The 25,220-nt window shown below is 43.5% G+C and overlaps 1 protein-coding gene across 1 annotated transcript in view; it reads left to right on the top strand.

Annotated features, from left to right (window-relative positions):
* Positions 1–15,534, top strand: part of THBS4 (thrombospondin 4) — a 39,212-nt gene extending 23,678 nt beyond the window's left edge. Inside the window, exons 10-22 of the mRNA XM_054398022.1 lie at positions 1,275–1,427; positions 2,772–2,876; positions 3,107–3,214; positions 4,957–5,116; positions 5,805–5,923; positions 6,402–6,454; positions 7,287–7,480; positions 7,765–7,943; positions 8,803–8,851; positions 8,951–9,147; positions 9,655–9,827; positions 12,522–12,661; positions 15,473–15,534. Coding sequence (XP_054253997.1) covers positions 1,275–1,427; positions 2,772–2,876; positions 3,107–3,214; positions 4,957–5,116; positions 5,805–5,923; positions 6,402–6,454; positions 7,287–7,480; positions 7,765–7,943; positions 8,803–8,851; positions 8,951–9,147; positions 9,655–9,827; positions 12,522–12,661; positions 15,473–15,534 — 1,692 coding nt within the window. The remainder of the gene's footprint in view (positions 1–1,274; positions 1,428–2,771; positions 2,877–3,106; positions 3,215–4,956; positions 5,117–5,804; positions 5,924–6,401; positions 6,455–7,286; positions 7,481–7,764; positions 7,944–8,802; positions 8,852–8,950; positions 9,148–9,654; positions 9,828–12,521; positions 12,662–15,472) is intronic.
* Positions 15,535–25,220: the final 9,686 nt, after the last annotated feature.

The raw sequence follows: 25,220 nt of genomic DNA, 5'->3' as shown, positions 1-25,220 counted from the left end.
TTTTAATGCATACCAAGGTTTGATGTAGGACAGAATACACTGAGCAAATTCAGCAGGCTCCAGAAGGTACTACCCTGACGTCCACCAGGACAAAGCGCACAGGCCGATATGTTTTATATGTGACATACCATTTGCATGGCCCAGTGATTGTTTTACTCCCTAGTCATCTGTAGGTCTTCATCCTGGAAGTATGCAGACAGCACAGACTGAAAATTTTGAAAGGAGCTAGGAACAGAGGACAAAAATAAAGCTTGGTTGGGTAGTAAATCCCTCTTCATCAACATGGACTGGGACACTTCTGACAGTTCCTCCAACAGGCTTTGTACTTCCTGTATGAAGTTCCTAATTGAACTTGTGTGACATGCCTCAGATTCATAAAGGGATGGAAGCAACAACTTTTTTAGAAATCTGCCCATTCCTGTTCTTTGACATGTCAAAAATAATTCTTCTTTATAAGGAAAAACAAAGATAGTTTTCAATTGACATCTATGTCATAGATAATAAATCTGTAAGTACGTGAAATAAAGACAAAAGCTACATTAGGTGCCTAAAGAAGACCCCTTCTTGTCAGCATCTGTCATTTTTTTATCTCATATGCTGACTGTCCCAGCACACACTGAGATTCTTTAGCTTAGCTTCTTTGTATTTGCACAAGACAGTGTAAAGAAGGTGAGATATATGTGCATGTGTCTAGGTAAACCTCTGCAGAAGGTTACATGCAGTGTAAATGAGGATGACTGTGTCTGCAGCTCCAGAATTCTTTTCTGAAGAATAAAATTTGGCTCAAATTGGCTTAAAAACCTTTAAGCTAAAAAAAAATAAAGTGGGGCAAAGACAAGATGAACTTTCTTGTCTGTCTTTGATTAAGAGCTCTGCCCAGTTGAGTTGAGATAAAGTGATGGGCCTGCTTTGTGCTGAAATAAGAGCATCCCATCTGATGAGGCAAATGCTGCCTAGTTTTGGCCACTTGGAAGCGGCTCAGGGTGATGCTGGCAAGGGGCAAGGCATCATAAAGAAGCTGTTGCTGACTTTTCCTAACGTTTTTCTGGTCTGAAAGAGTGAGAGTTGAGATATTTCCAGCAGGTACTATGGGAACCAAACCTGAGTTTTACAGAGAAAAAGTTTGTTCACAGTGCAAGGGGCCTCAGTGGATGAATAACTATGTACTTGTACAGCATAAGCAGTGTGACATGAATCTGACTCCTAATACGCTTGCTTTAAAGGAAACAGGAGTCCTGTTAAAGGGCTGGCTAGTAACTTTTTTGTTCTTACAGGGGTCTTACCACTGTGGCCAGTGCAAACCAGGGTATACAGGAGACCAAGCCAGGGGGTGCCAGGCTGAGAGGAGCTGCAGAAATCGTGCCCTCAATCCATGCAGTGCCCACGCTCGTTGTATTGAGGAGAGGAGAGGAGAGGTGACATGTATCGTGAGTTCATAAATTAATGTATTTGTACAATGAAAAATACCGTTTTTTTAGTCTATAACTGAGAAAGTCTTTGTGTCATTTTACGTAGTTGAGTGTTTTAACAAGATTGTGGCACACTGGCCCAGACCAACTATGAAAATAAGTGGTCTGAGTCTGTCTTGGAGTTGGTTTCTTCTTGGAGCTTGTCTGTAAGGCAGCCATACTCATGTACCATATTAACCGTGTCTATGTAGTTAGATCTTTTGGGACTGACTTTTATAGACTTCTGTAGCATTCTCAGAAAGAACAGTCAAGTGTCAGTCTACAAAAGACATCACAAGGACGAGTTCCTTTCCTGCTGTTCAGCCACAGAGCTGTGAACAGGGATCCTCTCTGAATAGGTCAATATGCCTGTATTTGCCTCCTGATTGCAATGGTATTTTTCTAAATAAGGTCACAGATTCTAAACACAGGTAGGCTATACTGTGCCTCCCAGCTGTGGGAGCAGAGGAGCACCAAGTGGGATATGAACTTCCATTGTAAGAGTCTAACTGAAATACTTTACTTATATTTAGCAGCTTGCAAAGGGAAGCAAGAGACTAGTCCTGTGTTCTTAATTTGGATATAGTGTGTGCTTTTGCTGGCACTTGCTTTAGTCTCATTCTTAAGTACATCTGTTTCAGAGAAGAAGAATTTAGGATATTCTAAGTCCATGTTGTAATGGGATGATGCTTAGATATTTGTTAGACGAAGCCCTGGTTTTAAGGGAAAGCCAGAGCTGACATGCAGTTCTGCACGTGTGTGTTCAGTTACAACACAAATTAGGCGTTGTTTTGAAACAGTACCAGTTGAATGAACTGAGGAGAAACTTGTGTGCAGATGTGCTGGCTTTGATGCTGCAAACTGACTGTCAGCACAGTTTTCTCTTAAAACTTCCTCTAATTGCAAATTTATTTTTGAGCTAGTGAACAAAACAGTCATCCCATGTAGCTGTGAGCCCCTTGATGAGATGCTAGGTGCACATTTTGCCTAGGTCCCCTCTTTTCATTTTCTGAGCGAGGAACCAAAACTGATTGCTGAGCAGGGCCTAATGAAATCTACACAGTTCCCACTGACATCCTTAGGTATTGCAGGTACACATTCTATTTAACAGCAAGTCTTAGCTCTTTATAGCTGTGCCTGTATACAAAGAGCTTTAAACCAAGAGTTTCTTTCCACACTGAGAGATACTGAAGTGAACCTCATTGTACTTCACTGTCAGTTCATGCCTTCTGTGTTTTCAACAGTGGTGTGGGGTTTCCTTCTCAAATATTGCTAGTGACTCATTAACCTGTAAGTAGTACTACCACAGTGTTTTCTTGATAGTGTGGCATTGGCTGGGCTGGTGATGGTTATATTTGTGGAAAAGATGTTGACATCGATGGCTACCCTAATGAAGAACTCTTATGCTCTGCTGAAAACTGCAGAAAGGTAAGAAATTCTTTCTTAATTCTGTACTAATTCAGAGCATGAGGAGGTGAAGAGGAGGAATGGAAGAAGCGTGACTAGTTGTGTTAATCTGTTTTTTTCAGGTTGTTGAATTCTTCTGCATAAGTTGCATTTAATTTGATTGATTAAAGCAGTCATATAAAAAGTAATTCAGTTTATGAAGGCACACAGTTTACCCCTAGAACTCCATATGTGTCTCATTTTTTGTTTAGGACAATTGCAGATTTGTCCCAAATTCTGGACAAGAAGATGCCGATGGTGATGGGATTGGAGATGCCTGTGACGAAGATGCAGATGGAGATGGCATTCCCAATGAGCAGGTGCTGTGCATACATCAGGGTGCAGAGGTCTGTGCAGACAGAAGGATTTCACGTTACTGCAGCAGGCAATGATTTTGAAATCTGACTCACTGCTATTTGCCTAACATTATTGTGTACCCATCACTGTCAACCGCTCTCTAAATCCTGCCTTTTTCTATTACATAATGTTCACTATTGTAAGACCTAAAAAACTCAGGCTCTTACCCAGCCTTAAATCCCAGCAGTATGAGCTTTATTATTTTATTTTATCATTGAATTCTGGAGCTTTCTGTATATAGAACTTGAGTCTTCTGTCACTCTCTTCCATACCATGGCTTTCAGCAACATTACTGCATTAGTGTTGCTCTAAGAGCAGGTTGACCTGACGTCACTTTCCATGAGGGCTATACAACCCACATGAATTTTGTTCTCAAAGCAAAGGAGGTTTCCATGTGGGAACGCTACTGCAGAACACATCGGAGAGAAATTCAGACATTAAAAGCTCTTTTGTGTTCACCCTGTATCCTCACCATAGTTCCACATTAAGATCCTTCTGTGGTATTGCTTAATGTTCTTCCAAGGAAGGTAACAAGTCCCACTAAATCCAGGAGGAAAGAAAAAAAATATATATATAGTCCATGTGGTGCTATGGCAGATTAACAATCACAGAAGGTCTGTTTAGATTCTGGTAGCTGAAGAAACTGGTTTTATTAATGTTTTGTAAGGAAAGATGTTAAATTCTCCTTCAGCTGTAAATCTGTATGCAGTTTCAGGACCCTTGGAATCAAGTAACTTCTGTCTTGTTGCTAAGTTGTTCTTCCTCTGGGCACTGGGTCATGGGAGTGCAAGAGGGAAGACGAAGGTGTATACCACTTTGCCATAACATTTTCTTAGAGTCACCAGCTGGAAAAAAAAAATACAGACTCGGTATGTTTTTGCATCCAAAAGTCCCTTTTGTTTCAGCTTTGATTTGAGTCTCTCTCCAGAAGGGGGCAGTGGCCTTTCACCAGCAGCATCTACAAACCCTGTTAGAGTCTGAATGGAGGCTTTTGAGAAGGACCATGTAGGGAAGCCAGGGCACCAAAAATGGGTTATGTGTTCCCAAAGTGTAGTTCAAAAGCAGAGCTTTGAGGATGCCAGTGACGTTGGATCCAGAGCTAATATTACAATCATAGAATCAGTCAGGGTTGGAAGGGACCACAAGGATCATCTAGTTCTAACCCCCCTGCCATGGGCAGGGACACCTCACACTACATCAGGCTGGCCAGAGCCTCATCCAGCCTGGCCTTAAACACCTCCAGGGATGGGGCCTCAACCACCTCCCTGGACAACCCATTCCAGGCTCTCATCACTCTCATGGTGAAGAATTTCTTCTTCCTCACGTCCAGCCTGAATCTCCCCACTTCCAGCTTTATTCCATTCCCCCTGGTCCTGTCACTACCTGATAGTCTAAAAAGTCCCTCCCCAGCTTTCTTGTAGGCCCCCTTCAGATACTGGAAGGCCACAATAAGGTCAGCTTGGAGCCTTCTCTTTTCCAGACTGAACAGCCCCAACTCTTTCAGTCTGTCATCATAGGAGAAGTGCTCCAGCCCTCTGATCATCCTGGTGGCCCTAATATTCACATAAAATGTCAAACTGTTCACACTAATAAATTTGGTTTTGTGAAAGTAGAAAAAAAAATACAAGTTACCTAAATCCACTAAAGTTGAAACTGAAGATTCAGGACCTGGTTTGTGTGTGATTTGGATCCATGTCTCTTGCAGGATAACTGTGTCTTGGTTCCCAATGTTAACCAGAGAAATGGTGACCAAGATATTTTTGGAGATGCTTGTGACAACTGCCGCAACATCCTGAACAATGACCAGAGGGACACAGATGGTGATGGGAAAGGAGATGCTTGTGATGATGACATGGACGGAGATGGTTAGTAATCCTTCACTTCCGGCTTCGAAGATATTTGTGAAACTTACCCAGAAAGTTCCATGTGTCAGGAGATTCCCTGTCACCAGCTGCTAAGTGTCATGCATACTTTGTCTGCCTTCATGAAGCCTGTGTTTGGGATCCTTTTTATTGAGGTTAATATGTAATTTTTACCCTCCATTGGAATCATCAAACACTGTAACAGATAAACTAAGCCAGGTTTCATGTATAAGTTAAGGTTGTTGGTCATTCAGTAATTCCTTAAAGGTGCAAACATGTCAAAGAGTACTCGGCTACTGCCTGTCCAGATGGCCAAGAGCTAAATAATGTATTATATTCATTGCTGTGGGAGGCCTCAAGTTAGAAAAATTACAGTCCTTCAAATGTAATGAAGATGAATTTTCTCATCCTGTAAGCTGTGATATAGGAGTAAGATAGAAGTAATTTGGTGTAATTAATGAAGTTTGTGCAACTGTGTTGAAAGCAATTCTTTAGCAAGATGTTTCTGACTTCTCTGAAATGAATGGCTGCACACATAAATAAAAGGTTGCTGTTAAGGCTTACAATGTCACTGCAAGGTTAAGCAGTTGCTGAAAGGGAATAGCATCTTTGCTGTTCTTGCTGTTTATGCTATCCAATAACAAAAATGTGGGAGTTGTTTTTAACTAACAGCCAATCCACTTTTTGATAGGTATTAAGAACCTTTTGGATAATTGTCAGAGGATCCCCAACCAAGACCAGGCGGACACGGACAGTGATGGTGTTGGTGATGCCTGTGACAGCTGTCCTACAATAAGCAACCCAAATCAGGTTAGCAGGCAGAGGCTTAGGGAGAGGGTCTGCTGAGGTCCAAAAAATGCAAGAGGAAGTGGCAGCCCAGGCAGCTGTAGTATTTATTTTTAACAGTAGCTATTCAGGAAAGTTTTACAGAGCTTCAGACTCTCCTGGCATGGGAAAGGGGAGAAACCAGGTTTATTTCTCATAGCTTGGGATGTTGTTAGCATCTCTGATCTGCCAGTCTCTTGTACTGCCATGCTCTGAAATGTGGGTTTGCTCTAGTCTCACAGAGCCCAATGGCAGACATCAGTGGTGTAATTTAGTTAAACTTGGGATTTGTATAATTAGGACAAAATCCTGGTGTCCTTATTTAGCAAAACTTTCACTGCTTCTAGGTGAGAGGTCAGTGAGACTTCATGTACTTGATTTGGTTGTGTTTTGGTTTAATACCGCCATTTTAATAGATGCTGTCAGCAGCTCATACTGGAACTTTCTCTGTTTCCGTTTGCAGTCAGATGTTGACAATGATCTGGTTGGAGATTCCTGTGATACCAATCAGGACAGGTATGCCATGTTGTGGCTTGTAACACCAGCAGGGAAGGGGAAGAGGCTAGCTTTGCTAATGATGCTAAAGCATGCTAATGATTCCTGCAGAGCTGTAATTCTTCAAAGCAGACTGGATTTAATTCCAGAACCTCCTCAAAGAGGTGTTACTTCAAAAACAACGTTCCAACTTACCAGCCTTGTGGGCTCCCTTACCTGTAGCAATGTAATTACAGAGCCCTTCACCTTTAGTCCACTGTTCACACAAGCTTCCTGTGAGTTCCTGTGAGAGCTGCATTCAGAGCAGTTCTCTGGCTGTAAAACCCAGAATACTGCTCAGAAATTTTTAGTGAGGTAACAACTTCTTTTATTCTTATTTTTTTGAATGTAACAAAATTCCATAAGTTGTCATTCACACTCACACCTGCTGCACAATCATGAGCACCAAGACAATATGTGGGACAAGGGAAACCAGCTGTTTCCTGGGTGCCTTTTGATTGTTTATACTGAACTTGCTGGATGTGCTTTGCATGCCTTTCAGGAGTGGATGTCATCTGGGATCTTGGGCTCTTGTATCTTTTCCCCTTCATGTAAGGCTTCTTTTTGTTTTCTGTATCTGAGTGTTTCATAGCTCCAGTTTTCATCTTCCTGTCACCTTATCATACAGTCTCTGTTCCTTGTCTCATTGCTCTTCAGCCACCAGAGCAATACTGTGTTGTGGTGCATCACTGGTCCATTTCCAGCTCCTGGGGGTGTCTCCTGTGTGTTTCCTGTTCAGGTACCCATGCTGTCTCTTAAGCAGAGGCAGCAGCTGATGCTGATGCACCATTTCCTTTTGTCTCTCTGATCCTAGTGATGGTGATGGGCACCAGGACAGCACAGACAATTGCCCCACCATCATTAACAGCTCACAGCTGGACACAGATAAAGATGGTTTGGGTGATGAGTGTGATGAAGATGATGACAATGATGGCATTCCTGACCTCTTGCCCCCAGGCCCTGATAACTGCCGGCTGGTCCCCAACCCAGGGCAGGAAGATGATAATGGTAAGATGGGCCTTCAAGAGCTGTTCTGGTGTTTCAGCACCGATTCCTTCCCCAGGTGTTGCACGTGTGCAGTTCAACACAGTCACTGTGCATGCATACATTGATCTCAGGAGGGACCCCAACACACCGGAGCCCTTTGGCTTAGGCAGGGGTCTTTCAAGTCCCCTCCCTGGGAAATGTGGCCATTGGGCCACCTGTTTCTTGGGCATTCTGATCCAATGGCTTGGCCAGATGTGGCTACTTGCTGCACCATAAATCTGCTTTCATGTCTCTGATGCATTCAGGTGATGGAGTCGGGGATATCTGTGAGTCTGATTTTGACCAGGATACAGTGATTGATCGGATCGATGTGTGCCCTGAGAATGCAGAGATCACTTTGACAGATTTCAGAGCCTATCAGACAGTGGTGCTGGACCCAGAGGGGGATGCACAGATTGATCCCAACTGGGTGGTGCTAAACCAGGTAAAAATACATCTGGTCGTCTTTACGTGTCTGAAAAGGATAATTTGAAGCCTACGCTAGAACTGTCCCTGTAATTGCTGAACCTTTGGCAAATAAGTGAAAGTTAGAAGCTGTTGTTTCATTGATTGCTTTATAGGAGTTGTAATGAAGAAACTTTCTTTTGATACATGTTAGCTTGATGCTTCTAATAATCAAATAACTACAGGATGATCAGCTTTGTGTCACCTTACTGAAATATTCTGTAGCAAAAGTTCCCAAAGTTCTTCTCAGAAGTTGAAACTCCAACCTCCTGATGGAGTCCTACTTTTGGATGGAGTCAAATAACTGATGTTTGCACTAACAAAATTCAGGAGGCTAACGTGTGCTGAGGCACAAGGGATGTGCAATTTATTCCTATTGCTAAAGTCTCTGCCAGGCCAACTGAGATGCATACACCTTCCCTAACCCAGTGCTAGCAGTGAGTTAAATCCTGAACTCCATGATAAAGCTGTATGAGCTAAGCCTAGGAAAATCTTTCTGCTCTGCCGCAGCCCTTTTCCCTTCCCCACCTTGTCCCATCTCCAATGCTGGCCAGGTTCAAGGATTTCCAGAAGGCTAGGGTAAGGGAAAGAAAATATCAGAGTGCCAGTGTGGCCAATTCTGTAGCAGGAAAATTCTTTCCTGCCTCAGGGCATACAAGCAGCTGAAACATTAGTATTTGATCGTAGTTCACATTTTAATTCAGAGCATGATGTGCTCAGCATTACAGACATGTTATGAGTGCACAGAGGTGATACTAGAGGGAGGTCAGAAGAGGATTGCCAGGGTTATCCAATGCAGCTTGCCACACATGCTGACCACCCTGAACTTACTCTTACAGGGCATGGAAATTGTGCAGACTATGAACAGTGATCCTGGCCTTGCTGTTGGTACGTACCCTCTTCTGAGATTCAGGTTTTACAGCAGAAGACTTACGGCATGTGAATAAATTTTCTGCAGACTTGTCTTTAACCTGCATGTGTCCTCAGGCTACACAGCCTTTAATGGCGTTGACTTCGAGGGCACTTTCCATGTGAACACAGTGACAGACGACGACTACGCTGGCTTCATTTTTGGTTACCAAGACAGCTCCAGCTTTTACGTGGTCATGTGGAAGCAGACTGAACAGACGTACTGGCAAGCAACTCCCTTCAGAGCTGTTGCAGAGCCTGGCATTCAGCTAAAGGTACTGGTCATGGTTCTGAGCTGAGGGCACAAGTGGTCAGCACAGTCTGCCTGTGCCATCCTGCCATGTGTTGGCCATGCCACCCCAGCATCTGACTGCTATGGGCTAAGTTGTCATGTTGTGCGTTAGCCAAACCATCACACAGCCTGACAGCTGCTGCTGTGCTCTCCCTTCAACAGGTGTCAAAACAGCTAAGTCAGGCAGCTGCCACAGAGACCTTTTAATAGCACCATTTTCTTAGGGCACTTAATGTCCAGTCTTGCCCTAGTCATCAGCTGGAGTGCTTTTAGTCTTTGCTCTCATTATCCTCTAACTGTAATTAATCAGATTGCCTTCTCAGATACTCATCTGCTTTTCTATGCAAGCTGTGGCTATGTAAGAGAAGTTAAGGGCTTAGCAGCAGGAGTGAGGGAGATTCTACAGACCAGGTCCCCACATCAAAAAGCCTTGGAGTGCATGAAAGTGAAATTTCTCTGTGGTAAGCATTGGAAAATTGTATTTCTGCAGGCTGTGAAATCCAAGACAGGCCCTGGCGAGCACCTCCGTAACTCTCTCTGGCACACAGGGGATACCAGTGATCAGGTCAGGCTGCTGTGGAAGGACCCCCGAAATGTAGGGTGGAAAGACAAAGTCTCCTACCGCTGGTTCTTGCAGCACAGACCACAAATTGGGTATATCAGGTAAGAGTAGACAAGGTGAGTACAGACACGTGTCTGGCTATAGTGTTGTTTCTCAACACCTAATTCATCTGATAGTCTGAGAATTCATAGTATGTCTGGGCCTTGCACTGATGAAGGTTAGAGTTTGGAAATTCAGCCTGCAAATCACTCCCTAAGCCTGTTTTTAACTTAAGTTTCCTACCATCTGGCTGTTGTAGCTGTGCCCTACCCAAATAAGCCCTTTTCTGGCTTTATTATCTTGTTTTCCAAGCTATTGCTGGCCATTGATGGGAAAAGCAATGCCTTTCAAAACATCTTCATTTTCATCTTTTAGAATATTTTTGCTGCAACTGTAAGAGTTCAGTTCCATATCCTGGGATAACATAATCATAGAAGCTGTCCACTTAAAGGTTGTGATCCTAAGATTGCTGATTATCCTGACATTACAGATTTGATAGCACATATTCAGAATGTTTGGCAAACAAATCTAATTTTGTTATTTTGAAGGAAAGAAAAAAAAAAAAAAAGCTTATTGAAGAAAACACTGTTCAGGAAACTTCTCTCTGAAGCATCCAGATCAGCAGGAATTATACTTGTAGATCAAGGTTCATGGTCAAATGCAAACAATAAAACTGCTCTGGCATCATCAGCTCAGGTTTTACAGCCCTATAATAAGAACAGAAATACAGGTAAATCAGTTGCTCTTCAAAAAATCACCACCCTGCAGTTGAGATACAGTACCTGGGTCATGTAATTACTCCACTTTTCTGGTGCAGAGTATCATCTTCAGTAGTAACTGGAGTGTGTTAGACTTTATGCAGAAATGGATTGTGAACATTTATACTGAAAAGTTTTCTGGCCCAGCCACAGGGCAATAGGAAATAGGTCTTCGATGGCAACTTCAGTTTTAGACCAAGCTGTTTGTGAAGCTGCTTCATGAGCAAACATCTGCCTGTGGTTGCAGTCTCTCTAGCCAGCCTAATTAATGCCCCTTGCAACTTGGGAAAGGTAGCAAAGTCAGTGTCACAAAATCCTTCAAAAGCTAAATGCATTCAGGCCTAAAGCAAACCTCCTTAGCTCTTTGTCCACGTCACTGTAGTCTGTTTAGGCCAGATGCCACAGACCGTAATGTGTCTAGCAGAGGTCCTTTGAGGCTTCAAGGAAGCCTAGGAAAAAGTCACTTGAGTCAGCCTCTCCCACAGAAATTTGAAAGACAAGAAGTTCTATTCATTGTACAGATACTTTTGGACTGCCTCAGCAAATGGGGGAAGTTAAACTCGGACACATAACAGGAATTGTGGTTTGTGGGTAGTGTAGGGCTTTTTGTTGGGTTTTTTGTTTGTTTTGGTGTGGGTTTTTTTGTTTGTTGTGGGTTTTGTTTGTTTGTTTATGAAAAGACACAGGAACTTTATTTCCTGTCACCATTCACTGTTCTCTTGCATGTCAGACCAATGTCCTTGTCCAAAACAGGGCCCTCCAGGCTCATCACAGAACTACTAAGGTTGGAAAAGACCTTTGAGATCACTGAGTCCAACTGTAACCCCACTACCATCACCACTAAACTCTACCCTGAACTACCACATCTACATACTTCAACACCTCTAGGGATGGCAACTCCACCTCCCTGGGCAGCCTGTGCCAGTTCTTCACCACTCTGTCAGTGGAGAAAATCTAATCTCAACCTCCCCTGCCACACTTTAAACCCATTTCCTCTTGTCATCCCACTAGTTACTTCAGAGAAGAGACCAACATCAGCCTCACTACAATGTCCTTTCAGGTAGAGAGGAATAAGATCTCCCCATAGCCTTCTCTTCTCCAAACTAAACAACCCCAGTTCCCTCAGACAATTCTTGTACAACAGGCCCTGCAAACCCCTCACCAACCTTTTTGCTCTTCTCTGGACACTCTCCTGGATCCTCGTGTATTTCCTATACTGTGGTGCCCAGAATTGAACACAGTACCCAAGCTGTGGCCTCAGCAGGGCTGAGTACAGGGCACATCATCCTCTAAGTCATTTATCCAGTACCCCAGAGTAAATGGGTGAGGCTGAGACTTGGTGTAGAGAGAGCTGCAACAACTCAATAGGCTCCAGCAGGGTCCTGTTGAAAGAGCTCAGCACAGGGCACACTGGGGAATCGTCAAGGCGCAGCTGTCCTCAGAGCTATCTGGGAATTTGCCGATGGGTTTCCAGACAAGAAGATGCCAGATCATCAAAACTGGTACTGGAATTAATCATACTCTCACATTATTAAATTGCACAGTCAAGCTTAAAATTCTGAGTGCTTTGCTTGAGATTTTGCCTATTAAAAAGACAAACCAAACCAAACGCCAACCAAAACCAAAAAAAGCCAATAACCACCAAAAATCAAAGTTTAGCTTCAAACTGTGTGAGGCAATATCAATCTAGCTGCCTTCAGCTTTCTCTGATAGTTACTGACTGGAAATTTTCATGAGTTACAGCTCTCAGCTTGATTGACTAGAGGGGAAAAAAAACATTCCAAGGCTTTTGAGGGATAAGTGAAAATCCAGCAACCTCCAGCACACCCTCTGCCCATTAAGAGATGGCTCTAGTTCCGAGTCTGCAGAACTTTTTCTCCCCTGGGTTAGACAGGAGGATAGCATGTCCAAGGCTAGAGTCACCATGGCTAAAGAGAGAACTTCCGTGACTGTTGCAGCCTTTGAAAAGACCTAACAGCTTCTGTTTGCTTCATTAAGAGCAAGATTTTATGAAGGCTCTGACCTAGTGGCAGACTCTGGTGTAACTATAGACACCACGATGCGTGGAGGACGGCTTGGAGTTTTCTGCTTCTCTCAGGAAAACATCATTTGGTCCAACCTGAAGTATCGCTGCAATGGTAATGCTGCATTTATGGGTAGCTTTTTAGGGGTAGTGTGGCTGTTGGATTTAGCATATTTGCATGCTTCCTTTTGCTTTTCATTTACAAGTTATTCACAGCTGTGAAATGCCTCCCCTGACACCAGCAGCAAGTTACAGCCCAGCTGGATGGGAACTTGCATCTCACAACTGCTCCTCCCAGAGCAGTCACTTTGCTGCAGAGATTGTGCCAAATAAGTAGCATAGCTCTCATCAGTTAGAAATGTTCTTTAAAACCAACCAACCATGTACCAAGGCAACCGTGTATGCGTAGGATGCCTTGAGCAGTGACTACAAGGTGAAATAAATCTGGAGTGCCAGCAGTATCTAGTCACCAGGTGTCATTGCCGCTCATTGTACTTGGTGGTTGCTCCCATCTGTGGGAGGACAAGATCGTAAGATGCCCTTTGTCCCACAGAGGAGTCCTTCATGGACTCCGTAGGAGTGTGCTGGCTTACTCCTCTTAGGGTAAGAGCGTCACAGCTTAGCCCTGATCTCCCACTCTATGGAATGATGCAGACAGTGGTTGACTCAGAGAGGCTGATGATGTTAGGGTATTTCTGCCCTGGCAGCAGTTCACCTAGCTTGAAGTGATTGGAGGACATGCTCCCCTTCTCCTCTCAGCATCAGCCCCTACCTGACCAAGGCAGCCCGAGGAAAGTAAGTTACCAGTCAAGTTGGAATAGTTTCCTTGTCTGCTTTCTATGGATCCATGTGTCATGAAAGGGGAAATTACTAATTAATTACCCTTACAACAGTAATAAATAATACAGCAAATGGGTATTAATAAAAAATAGTAACCCTTTATTAATTAAAATTGCCAAAATTCGTTAAAGAGGATCGTTGTACAGTTGGAATATATATTTACAATGGGAATATGCGGTCTTAGGACAAATATAAACAATTTTATGCAAACTAGGAGGAAATAACGTGGAAAGAGAAGGTCCCTGGGAGCAGGTAGATCTCGATTACAGTGGGGGGAGGCTCGATAAGAACCTTTAAACATAAAGGGCAATGAATTAATTACTCACACATGGGGGATGCTGCTGTGTTATCTTTGGGGCGCTCTCGTACAGCGCAGGCACAACAGATTGCCAGCAAGGAGAGTTTACCAGGTGGTCCCAGGCTGATCTGGCTTCAGCGGACGACAGGCGCTTGCTTGGTTTCTGAGTAAACTGAAGCGTGGCACAATTCTAGTGGCAAGGGGAAGCAAGCTTGTGGCTTCTCCGGCTTGCTGGCTATATCCCAGGCTCTGGACCAGGCAGTCGAGGCAGGGCAGGGCAACTAGAGGCAGCCTCTATGAGACCGAGATGGGTCCAAGTAGGCTTGAAGCAAGGTTTGAGCAAGGCTTAACGCAAGGCAAGGGTGACTACCTAGTCACTTGTATATATACAAATTGCCAGAGATTGATTGGTCCAATGGGGCACTGAAGCTAACGTGTAGCTGCCCGATGGGAAGGTGTTCTGCCAGGCTATAGCTATAAAAGGCATAAACAAGGACCTTGCATCCACGGGAGCAGTGGTCAGCAGCTGGTCTCACCCCAGACAAACAGCTTGTTTACCAGACAGGCAGGAGTCCTGTCCCCTTTGTTCTTTTCCCCATGTTGCCCTGTCTTTCTGATGGAAGGAGGAGAAAGGGACCCTGTCTAGACATCTTAAGGCCTGTCTGGATTTGTGCTGGGCCATGTCAGGGCCCTACCATGACACCATGAAACCCAGACCAGGTCTTCAGTGGACAGAGTGGCTGCACAGCCAAACACTGGCTCTGTGACTTGTTGCAATGATGGACTCTGTTTCTTGGGCACATGGTATGTCTGGGGTGGCACTTGGAGGTCATGTTTAAAGAGGGGAACTTCTAGACAGGGGTGCATACAATTAAAAATTACTTTATAATTGTCTCAAACCAGTACATGACTTCTCAGCACATTTCAAAGCTGTAACTAAAGTCATAAATCCCTCCCTGGCAGTGATAAGGCAATGGCTTTATAGGTGCTACAGTAAGCCAAGGAAATCCACTTCAAGAAGTCTCTTAAGTCCCTGAGCATTCCCACTTTCATTTCAGACAAGTTCCTACATTTGCAGAAAAAGCTTTAAAAGAATTTTCAAGCCTCATAAAAAAGAAGGGCTCAACAAAACACAAAGGACTTACCCCTTTTCTTCTGTGTGCTGTCTGCACTTACCTTGTGACAGCCTTTTTTGAGGTTAGAGTTACCTGTCCTGCATCAGGGTGGCAATAACCAAAGTTTGAGTTATGCAACCAAGCTGCATGGCTGTGGCTCCGTCTTTGGCTGCAGCTTTAGCTCTATGGTTGGTTAGCTGTGTGGCTCTCCAGACAAAATGTTGTGAAGTTTTTCTATCAGCTGCTATTGGTCCTTGGGTTAATGGTGCTGTCCCTTCCTGCGGCATGGGCAACGGTCACGGGGAAGCGGAGTTAGGATGCAGAAACTGATGCTCAAACTGTGCCTGGGGTGCAAAAGCAAGACAACCAACTTTTCTGCTTTTTTGGTCAGTGTTTATTAATAGAAGAGTAAAAGTCACAAAGTTTTTGTGTGAATGCATAATTTGAAGACTGACAGTGCTCTGTTAGGAGCTGACACTGTAGCACCCACTGTCTGGTTGGCCTCTGTGCTTTTCAGCTGAAACAGAAAAGATTGCCTGTGCAGTCTTAACATGTGAACAAAAGAGAAGGCACTGTTACCTAAAACAGAAGCGTGGGTGGGTAGCGCAGTAAGTTAAGTGGTCCTTGATGTTGTCAGAAGTGACTAAACTTCTGCTCATTTTCCTGTTTTCAGATACCATCCCAGAAGACTTTCAAGAATTTCAAGCTCAGCAATTTGGAGTTGGTGATATTTAGGAGGGGAAAGCAAACTGACATTGCTATTGCAAACAATAAGCCAATATATTTTAAATCCTTATACGATTGTTGTGTAAGAGCGCACACTGCAGCTTGTTCTCATTGATGTGACTACATCAGCCTTTTTTTTTTTTTTGGTATAAAATAAAAAGGAGACAAAATAGACTGAGGCTTCTTTTTCTTTCTTTTTTTTTTTCTTAATGCTCTCTACAACCTGGAGAGCAGCATGGAAGGGAGGAACACTTGTTAAAAACATTCCCAGGAAAACGGTTCTGTTGCCATTTTGGATTCAGTATTGAACAGGGTGGGGAAGAAAGTGCAATTTTGGCATCTGGAATGCATCATAAACAACAGGCTCCATCTAGGCATGAAGTGGATGGGAGTTGTCTGGCCAAGGCAAAGACTTCTTAGTAACTTTCCAGTTCTACTAGGGAAAATGTTTTACCTCCATTAGAGCAACTCCTTTGGAGACTTAAGTTACCTCTGGCAGACCTCGTCTGAGAAAGACCTCTACTAGACCTCTAACCCCCTCCCCCCCCTGATTCCCAGAAAGCTGTGAGTAACACTCACATCCTGTAAAAGCTAAAAAGCTGACTCCAGGCATTGTGGTCACATTGTGTGACTTGCATGTACCTAATACAACCCAAAAGATACACAGAGATATGACCTACGGGGAGAAAGGAATTCTAACTAATTTCCATGTGCAGAAAGCCAGGCTTTGAGCTGCTGTCCCCATTCCAAGCCATGCTCTCTCAGCAGGTACTGCAAATCTTATGGAAAGGAATCACCAAGTTAAAAACCCAAAACACGGCAATAAGCAGAAGTTACCATTACAGGAGGACTGAAAAATAAAAGTTTAAATAAATAAAACTGTACCACAATGCACTGTGTAATTTGAAATACAGAGGTAACGTGCAGGTGCATTTCTACTAATTTTTCAGAATTGAGCTAGGAAAGGATGGAAGGACAAGCTCCAAGGACAACTGAAGCCTATAGAATACTGCAGCCTATAGAATAATTTTCAAAGGACAGTGAGAAATGGTACTTCACCCTGGGGGAGCAGGGGAGGGAGGAAATACAAAGACAGTTTTAAAAATCAGAAGTAGCCCTGAGAAAAATCAACAGCTCTTTCCCAGCACAGGAGTAGAAGGGAAATGCTGAGTTAAATTAGCAGGTGAGAGTATCAAAACCAAACAGAAAAAGAGAAAGAAAAAAAAGTAAGTTTCCTGTTCTCAGTACCATAAAAATACTCCTGAGCTTTATGGTGCTATCAAAGGCTTGCGCTACAGGAAGAGTTTTCACCATGGGCTTGTCCACCACTGCTGAGGCTTGTGAGAGCAGTATGACCTTGTGACCTGTCCCATATGGGATCCCAGAGTCCCACAACAAAACTCAGGAGTGTTCCTCTGACATGGTGCTGCTGCTTCAAAGGCCCTCCAGTTCAGTCCTCCTTTCCCCTTGGCTTCACCAATCACAGCTTCACTCACCAGACTTTCAAGAGAGGATTGACAGGCTGTTTACTTTGGAACAACAAATCATGCTTAAAACATGAGAAAAAACATTGTCTTCTAGCTGAACATAGTCTGTAACTGCAGTATTGTTCATTTAGGAAGGAGAACACAGACCATAAAGCAAATCTGCATCATTCTTGCAATGCATTTGTGTTTCAGTGGATGGAGTCCCTTCTCCAGGCATTAACCCTTTCTGAATGTGATGGGCACAGTCCAGGCAGAAAGCAGTTACCTGTGCTATGTTCACACACACCACAGTTGCACCACAGCCAGGGCCTGCAGTGTGTGATGTGTTTGCAGAAGCGGTCTCCTCACTGCGGACACAGCGCACCCGGCCTACCTTGACCTGCCTGTAGCATGTGCTGTCCAGACCATGACAGCACACATTAGCTCCATCAGAAAGCATGATCATAGCCACCTTCTGAACCCCTGCCAGCCTCTGAACGTCTGCCAAACCCTGAATCTGCAGCCAGCAGCTCTCCTTCTGCTAGTTCAGGAGCACCCTGGCTGTTTGCCACACCAGCTTGTCATCTTTGAGCTTGCACTTTTCCAGATTCTCTTCCAGTCTATACTAACCTCGTTGGCCACTGGAGGCTGGAAGATGAGATACATGCTATGGTTCTTATGGTGTCAAAGGTAATTGCATGAAGCTGTGAGCTTCTAACCTCCCCTGCCTTGCTCAACTGGAAGCCACAGGAAAGAGTCATAGTTCAGAAAGCCAAAATGTGTTTTATTTCAGAAGGTGCTGTTTGAACCTTACCATGAGATGCTGAAGCTATGTCTGCTGTATTAACATACCAACTGCTGAATAGCCTGCAAGTTCAGGAATAGAAAAGTTCAGATGTTGCAAACAAAAATTTATCCCAAGGTCATAGTCCAAGCTTGGGAAACCTCCACATTCCCATCAAACACACTGCAGTTCCTGCATGTAAGCATTTAAACACACTGCTCTTGCAGCACCACCTCTTTTGGGACTATCGTGCAATGGAAACATAGTTCCATGTGTGGTGGCCTCTGGCAAGCAAAGATGCTGCAATCCCACATCTTTAAAGTGTGGTTCTTGTCCTCACCACCTGAGGAGCAGGTCTGCACTCAGCTGGACCAGCAGCTGCAACTACTGAAAATGCAGTGTCCTGTGGCTCCTGCACCAGGGTCTAACATCACACCAAAGGTTAACTCTTTCCTGTGTGCTACAACCACCATGACAAATACTTCAAATGCTTCTGTTCTTTGAAGACTTAACTCCTAGTTTGAAACATCAGTGAAGCTGCAGGGTGGGGTGAAGGCAGAGGTGGGCAGACTAGTGGTCACAGTATCACAGTGTATCAGAGGTTGGAAGGGACCTCAAGAGATCATCAGGTCCAACCCCTCTGCCTGAGCAGCATCACTGAGGGTAGTCTGCACAGGAATGCATCCAGGTGGCTTTTAAAGTCTCCAGAGAAGGAGACTCCACAACTCAGCTGGGGAGCTGAGGGACCAAATCCCTCAGATGTTTACAGACATTGATCAGATCCCCTCTCAGTCTTCTCAAGACTAAACAGCCCCAGGGCTCTCAGTCTCTCTTCATACGAGAGATGCTCAAGTCCCCTAATCATCCTTGTGGCTCTCCATTGGATTCTCTCCAGCAGGTCTCTGTCTCTCTTGAACTGGGGAGCCCAAAACTGGACACAGTATTCCAGATGTGGTCTCACCAGGGCAGAGTACAGAGGTAGAAGAACTTCCTTAGACCTGCTGGACACACCTTTCGTGATACATCCCAGGATCCCACTGGCTTTCTTGGCCACAAGAGCACATTGTTGTCCCATGGAGAACTTGCTGTCCACCAGCACTCCAACGTCTTTCTCTGTGGAGCTGCTTTCCAGCAGGGCAGCCCCTAACCTGTACTGGTGCCTGGTGTTATTCCTCCCCAGATGTAGGACCTGAACTTGTCCTTATTAAACTTCATGAGGTTTGCCTGCACCCAGCTCTCCAGGCTGTCCAGGTCACGTTGGATGGCTGCACAGCCTGACAGGTGTCAGCCAACCCCCCCAGTTTTGTATCATCAGCGAACTTGCTGAGGGTACCCTGTATACAGCAGACACCATGGACAAACCTGTTTAACCTGCCATCTCCCAAGATCATGCTCCAGAGGAATAAAAAAAGAATATAGACAGCAAAGCCATGAAATAATATTCCATAGACAACCTTTTTGTGTTGCTAAAAATGCTGAAATGTAGCGAACAAAAAAAAATAAGAGCAACCAGTTTACATTTACAGGCTCAGTAAATGCTTAGCTCATGTATTCATAAAATTTCTCCTAGAATGAGCTGATTTCCCATATTCTGTGTACCACACAGTTAGTTTCAAATGTAAGAAAAACTTTATTGGTCCATTAAACATTGAGTCTATAACAATACATTCACTCAGTATACAAAAGGAAGTGTCCATAAAAACCATTACCATGCTTTAAAAAGGCAAAGCTGTTGGCTATTTTACAATTAAGATCTGACAATTCTGAAATTTTTAACAGTCCTTAAAAGTTAAGGTGTTAGTTACTACAGATCACAACACTTGCAAAAAATGTTAAACTAGCAAACCCTCCACTTCACTAGACTACAGCTTAATAAAATAAAGCCACACATACACACCAAAAAGTTCCCTTGAGATATTAAGAACCTTGAAAAAGATTTAAATCCCCATCATCATTACATTTCGACTACTTTGCATCAGTTTTCTAACATGGCATATAGGAGGAGACTGAACACCACTCGTCGCCGGTAAACAAAAAGGAGACATTGAACCCACATGTTCCTAGTAAATATTTTCTCAGCTCGTGTAAGATGAGCTGAACAATTTTCTCTGAAAGTTAATTCTCACTTTACATCTGCATGGATCTCCAACAACACCTAAGCACCTGGAGATGTATCAGTAAGAGGAAAAATAAAGCTACAGGATGAGTAACAAGACATTATTTCCCCATAGCTTTCCACAATCCTTCTTGGCATCACACTGAGCTGCTTTGGCAAAAGCACAGCTGCAGTGCTGCACCCCACAGCTCTGGGTGAGGAAAAGCCCTGGGAGCCTGAAGCTGCTGGAGTGGTTCCAAAGCTGATGACTGTGGGTCTGAGCAAATCTGTGTAGATGGCTGCACGCTATGGCACTGGGAGCTGTCAGAGACTGGCTAATGGGGGAAACCAACGTGGCTTTTATCTGAAATAAATTCCAACACTTAAAACCCAACTGTATTATTGAACAGGTATGGAATTCGTTGGAACCAGGTTTCAGAAAAAGAAAACAAACAAAACCAGACTTGAGGCCTTCTTGAAACCTAGGAGAGTTTCTTTGGCCATTAGAAAGCAGCTGTCATATCAGTCTCCCCCAGTTTCTGCTTCAAATCCTGTGTACTGTGACTGCATCCCCACCCCCAGGGGACTGGGGCACTTGGAAATTTTGCAACTATGATGTTGAAAACACAGAAACATACCAGTTCCCATGTTATGTAACCTGTTATGAGTACAAAAAGGTCAAAGCTTTCTCTGCACTTGACTCTGGGCATTCCTTTGTACAGTCACATGAAACACTCAGTTCAAACTACTATTTACCAAATCGAAAACACAAAGTAAAATGTCATGGTGCTGATTATGGGGTTTCCTCCCACAAGAACTTATAGGCCACTTCGGAAACAGAAGCAGCAGTTTTCACAGATGAAAAATGATCCCCATAATAAACATAATAAAGCTTTTGCTATAACACAGCAGGTTGTCCTGCTGTCAAAATGGTCAACAAGAGCTGGCAAAGAAGTCTTTGCCAGTTTCTAGCACCAAAGACATCCCACTTAACAGGAAGCAGAATGGGAGTGAACCAGATTTACAATGCCTTTAAAAAACAAATCCATGCAGGAAAAGGCAAACAAAATTAGTAGATACAGCCTGCAAGAAAAAGACACTGCTTCTAAAGCCTGGAAGAAAAGAGGAAAGCAAAATTTTAGCTGCAGATTATCTCATGCCACAAAGGAATAATCTTGTGGTATTTTGCTACATCAGCTTATTTAGGAGAAAAGTCTAACAGTTTATAGCATAACATTTTTATAGCATAAAATCTTTATAGCATATTTTAAAAGCATTCAGCGGATTATTTTGTTACTAGTCTGTTCAGAGATGCTCATGATACTGTGGGCTGCTAGCCAGAGTTTGAGCAGTGCTGACTTGAGTGCCTAAACTCTCTAGATGCATTGATCAGCACCAGAGATCTGTTAAAAAACAGCATTTCCCATGCCCACCCACCCCCACCCAAGTGCAACATTTGCTTCATTATAGTAGCAATATTGTAGCCCAGCAATGGCTGCACCAGTGGCTGACAGAAGCAGTTACATGTTCGTAAGTTATAATCTCAAAGCGCTTCTGGATGTGCAAGGAGGTGCGATAGCACAAAATAAATGAACAGAATGCGGTGTTTATGATCCCGTGCAGGGCTAAGCCCTCTCTCTGGACTACCCATACAACAGCAACACTGAATTACCCGTTTCATTCACATGGAAGTGTTCCAGCCCAGCCAAGGCTTACCAGATAGCTGGGAAGCATGAGCTTTTTGAACCTCATGGAAGTTCTTGAAGTACAAAGCTAAGAGTATCAGAAACGCATGAAAAATACGATGTGTGATCACAGTGGAGTTCCTTACTTGGCATCCAGCCGCAAGGGCTTGCCCACATGCTTTGAGGAACTAGGTGATAAACAGCCAACAAGCATATTCATCTGCTTTCCACACATCCTTCAGGTTTTGACCAGGTTTTATGGTCTCATTTGTTAGTCCAGCTATATGAATTCAGAGACTTGCTCTCTGAGTCTGTCCCATTGATTTATTCCAAAGAACCAGTCGTGACTACAGCTCTGTTGCCCTGATGACAAAAACTAAAATTGTTCCAGTCTCAGCTGTCAGTGCAGCAGCAAGGTTCCAAATAACCCCTCTCACAATAGCTAATTTGAAAATGTAGGAAAATGACAATAAATTGTTTCACCTTCCCAGCAGAAGTTAAGTTCTGCCAATGTGGTCTGTTCCTCCCAGAGTCCTTCAAAGGATAGGATAAGCTCAGGTCTAACTAGAGGAAACTCATTACAGGACATGTTCTCTAGTTTCTCCTGTCTTTGTAATGAGAGCTTCCTCAGTTCACACAGCTCCAGAACACAAGAATCCAAAATGCTGCACTGCTCACTTATATTCAAGAACAAATTCAATGAACAACCATGGCATGAGGCATGATAGACACTGCACAGGTAACTGCCTCAAAGAAAGTGGTTACCTGCACTCCAGGTATGGGGAAAGAAAGTTACCTGTTCAGTTTAACTATAAATGTAAGCAGCAAGTGTGTGTTTGTTTACAAAAGCACCAGGCTGTTTGTGAGCTTTCCCAGCTCTTCTTCCACTGCACAGTACTATTTGGATTAGTCTCATCCCCAGAGGTTTGTCAGACACAAACTATTTGATCTTCCACATGCACCACAGATACAGCTATGTCTGGTACACACCAGTGTAACATACAAGGAAGCACCACCTAGTCACAAGCTCAGTTCAGGTTTTTCAGCTCCAGTGCCACTTGAATTATCACAGCCCGAGGTATGAAGGCACTTCTTCAAAAGGTTTTAAAAGAGCATTTGCATGAACGATTTGGAATTTATGAACTGGGCATTTCAATCCTTGACCCTAGATGAGGATTTTATGAAGTAGTTGCACATGCAAGTTCACAGTACAGATTTTACAGCAAATTCTAAGGCTGTAACATTTGGAAGGGAGGGATGAAGGGTTGGAACACCTCTCCTATGAAGAAAGGCTGCAAGAGTTGGGGTTGTGCAGCCAGAAGAAAAGGAGACCTTACTGCAGTCTTTCTGTACTTAAAAGGAGCCTATTAGAAAGATGGGAACAATCTTTTTAGTGGGACCTGTTGTGACAGAACAAGGGGTAATCATTTTAAACGAGTGCAGATTCAGACTAGACATAAGGATTTTTACAATGAGGATGATAAAACACTGGAACAGGTTGCCCAAAGAGGTGGTGGATGCCTGGAAACACTCCTGGTCAGGTTGGATGGTGCTCTAAGCAACCTGATCTAGTTGAAGATGTCCCTGCTCACTGCAGAGGAACTGGACGAGATGACTTTTAAAAGTCCCTTCCAACCCAAAGCATTCTATAAAGAGCAACTCAATGAGTCAAGTGCTGTGTTAGAAGAACAGACTCATGCCTGGCTGTGGATTTTGCTCTTACAACCCTGTTTCTTCTGTGCAAAACCTTAAGCACAAACTATTAAAAACAAAACAAAACAAACAAAACCCCCCCAAAGAAACAAAAAAACCCCCGCAAAAACCAAAAGAACAAACGCAAAAGAGAACAGAGAGGCATGGAAAGCCCCTGTGCAGGCAGATAATGCCTATATAAACCACAAGTTTTTGTAAACAAGTAAGAACGTCCATTGTCCAAGATATGTATTGAGATCATCTACATTTCTGAGTGGGATGTCTGCTGTCAGAACCAGAGAACAGTTACCATTCTGTGCCCTACAGCCTGAAATCATGCAAGCCTTCTTCTGTAGAGCTTCTTGCCCAGATTGTTCTCTTACTCAGAAAGACATTGATAATTTAAAAAGCAAGATGCTTGGTTTCTCAAGTACAATGCACATGGCACTAGAAGGCAAATCCTGCAAGCCTCGATACTCTAGGGAACAGCAGTCATAAAGGGAGGTGCAGGAGCCTGGACTACCTCAGATGCAGCTCAGAGCTCCAGCACTGGATCAAGACTGTTCGTGAGAATAGCTGCTATGAGTTAGGTGGGACAACTGTTAGTCATCACTGCACAGCCCATAAGCTCTTATCTTAGAGATGGGACAGATAAAGGCTTCTAGATTGCAAATGCACTAACAAAGGCCTTTTTCTGGTGCAGAAGAATCTGTGTGGATGGACTCCAAATGCAGGCAGAGACATACCGACAGTCCCCCACTCTAGCAGAGCTCTTGGCAAGATCAGAACCTTCCAGCAGAAGCAAAAGGAAAGAAAAAACCTGCTTCTTTCTTCAGAGCTGTTTGTTATTTTTCTAACTCAATGTCAAAGTTAAGCTTTGACTGCCTTTTTCACCTAAGTACAAACAAGAAGAGCAGCAGGAGTCACCTCTGGGCAGACCCCTCCTTCCCTCACATCTCATAACATGTACTTTGAGGTTTCCAGTCACTGGGGTAGGTGGTGTAAGTACACGGAACTGCAGAGCTGTAGATTTCACTTGAGGTAACAGTGCATGGGCTTGTGAGGAGCATACTCCTAGTAAGAAGCCCTAGGATACCACAGCAACAAGGCAGCTAAAAATGGTAATGAAAGCAAGCAGAACAGAGATCTGTTATATTAAGATTACTCACCAGGTGTACATTAGCCAGCAATTATTGCAGCAGAAAGAATAAGGCATGCAAATACTCTGGCCACCTCACTGGCCTCTCTGTTGTGCTTTTCTTCGTTTTGCAGAAAGCATGGGGTGAAGATTTAAGGCTCAATCTTTTTTCAGATAGAAGAACTACTAAATCGGTTGATTTTGTTTAGAAAAAGAGAAAGAGAGAAGGGATGAGTGCAAGTCATAAATTCATCCCATTGGAATGTAGATAACTATAGTGGGTTCAACCTTACTCATCTGAGCTGTTGTTCCACCACCAAATCATCTGCTTAAAGCAAATAAAAACAACACAGTAGGGTTTAGTATTGTCAAGTCAGTAATTTGTACTATGGCAGCTGCTGTTACAGTTGTGTCTTCTGGCTTTGTTTTTCTGACTGCTTACCCCACTGCTTGGAACAGGCATGCACCAAAAGAAGTTTATTCTCCATTAATGGTTTGGTTGGCTCAACTCCATCCCAACAGCAAACAGAGGAGCGTAAAAACGTAGCAGTTAGTAAGAATACTTTCCAACCAACACATAGGCAGAAAAGGAAGATGATACATTACGGTCCTTTTTGGACCATCAAAGCATTTAAAATATTATAGAATTAGTAATGGAAACAGAACTGGAGATCCTGGAAGATCTTTAGACACAAGCTGAAATAGTAGGGTAGAAAAGTAAATGAGCACTCTACTTTTAAATTTAACAGCAACTGGCAGCAGTCCTGTATTCAGCGTTTTCTCAACAGCAAACATTATGAACAAAGAATGCATTTAATCTCAAATTCCTGTGCAA

Source organism: Indicator indicator, chromosome Z (assembly GCF_027791375.1).
Source record: "Indicator indicator isolate 239-I01 chromosome Z, UM_Iind_1.1, whole genome shotgun sequence".
Lineage (NCBI taxonomy): Eukaryota > Metazoa > Chordata > Aves > Piciformes > Indicatoridae > Indicator > Indicator indicator.
Note: the sequence above shows the minus strand (reverse complement) of the source record. Positions and strands in the feature narration are given on the sequence as shown.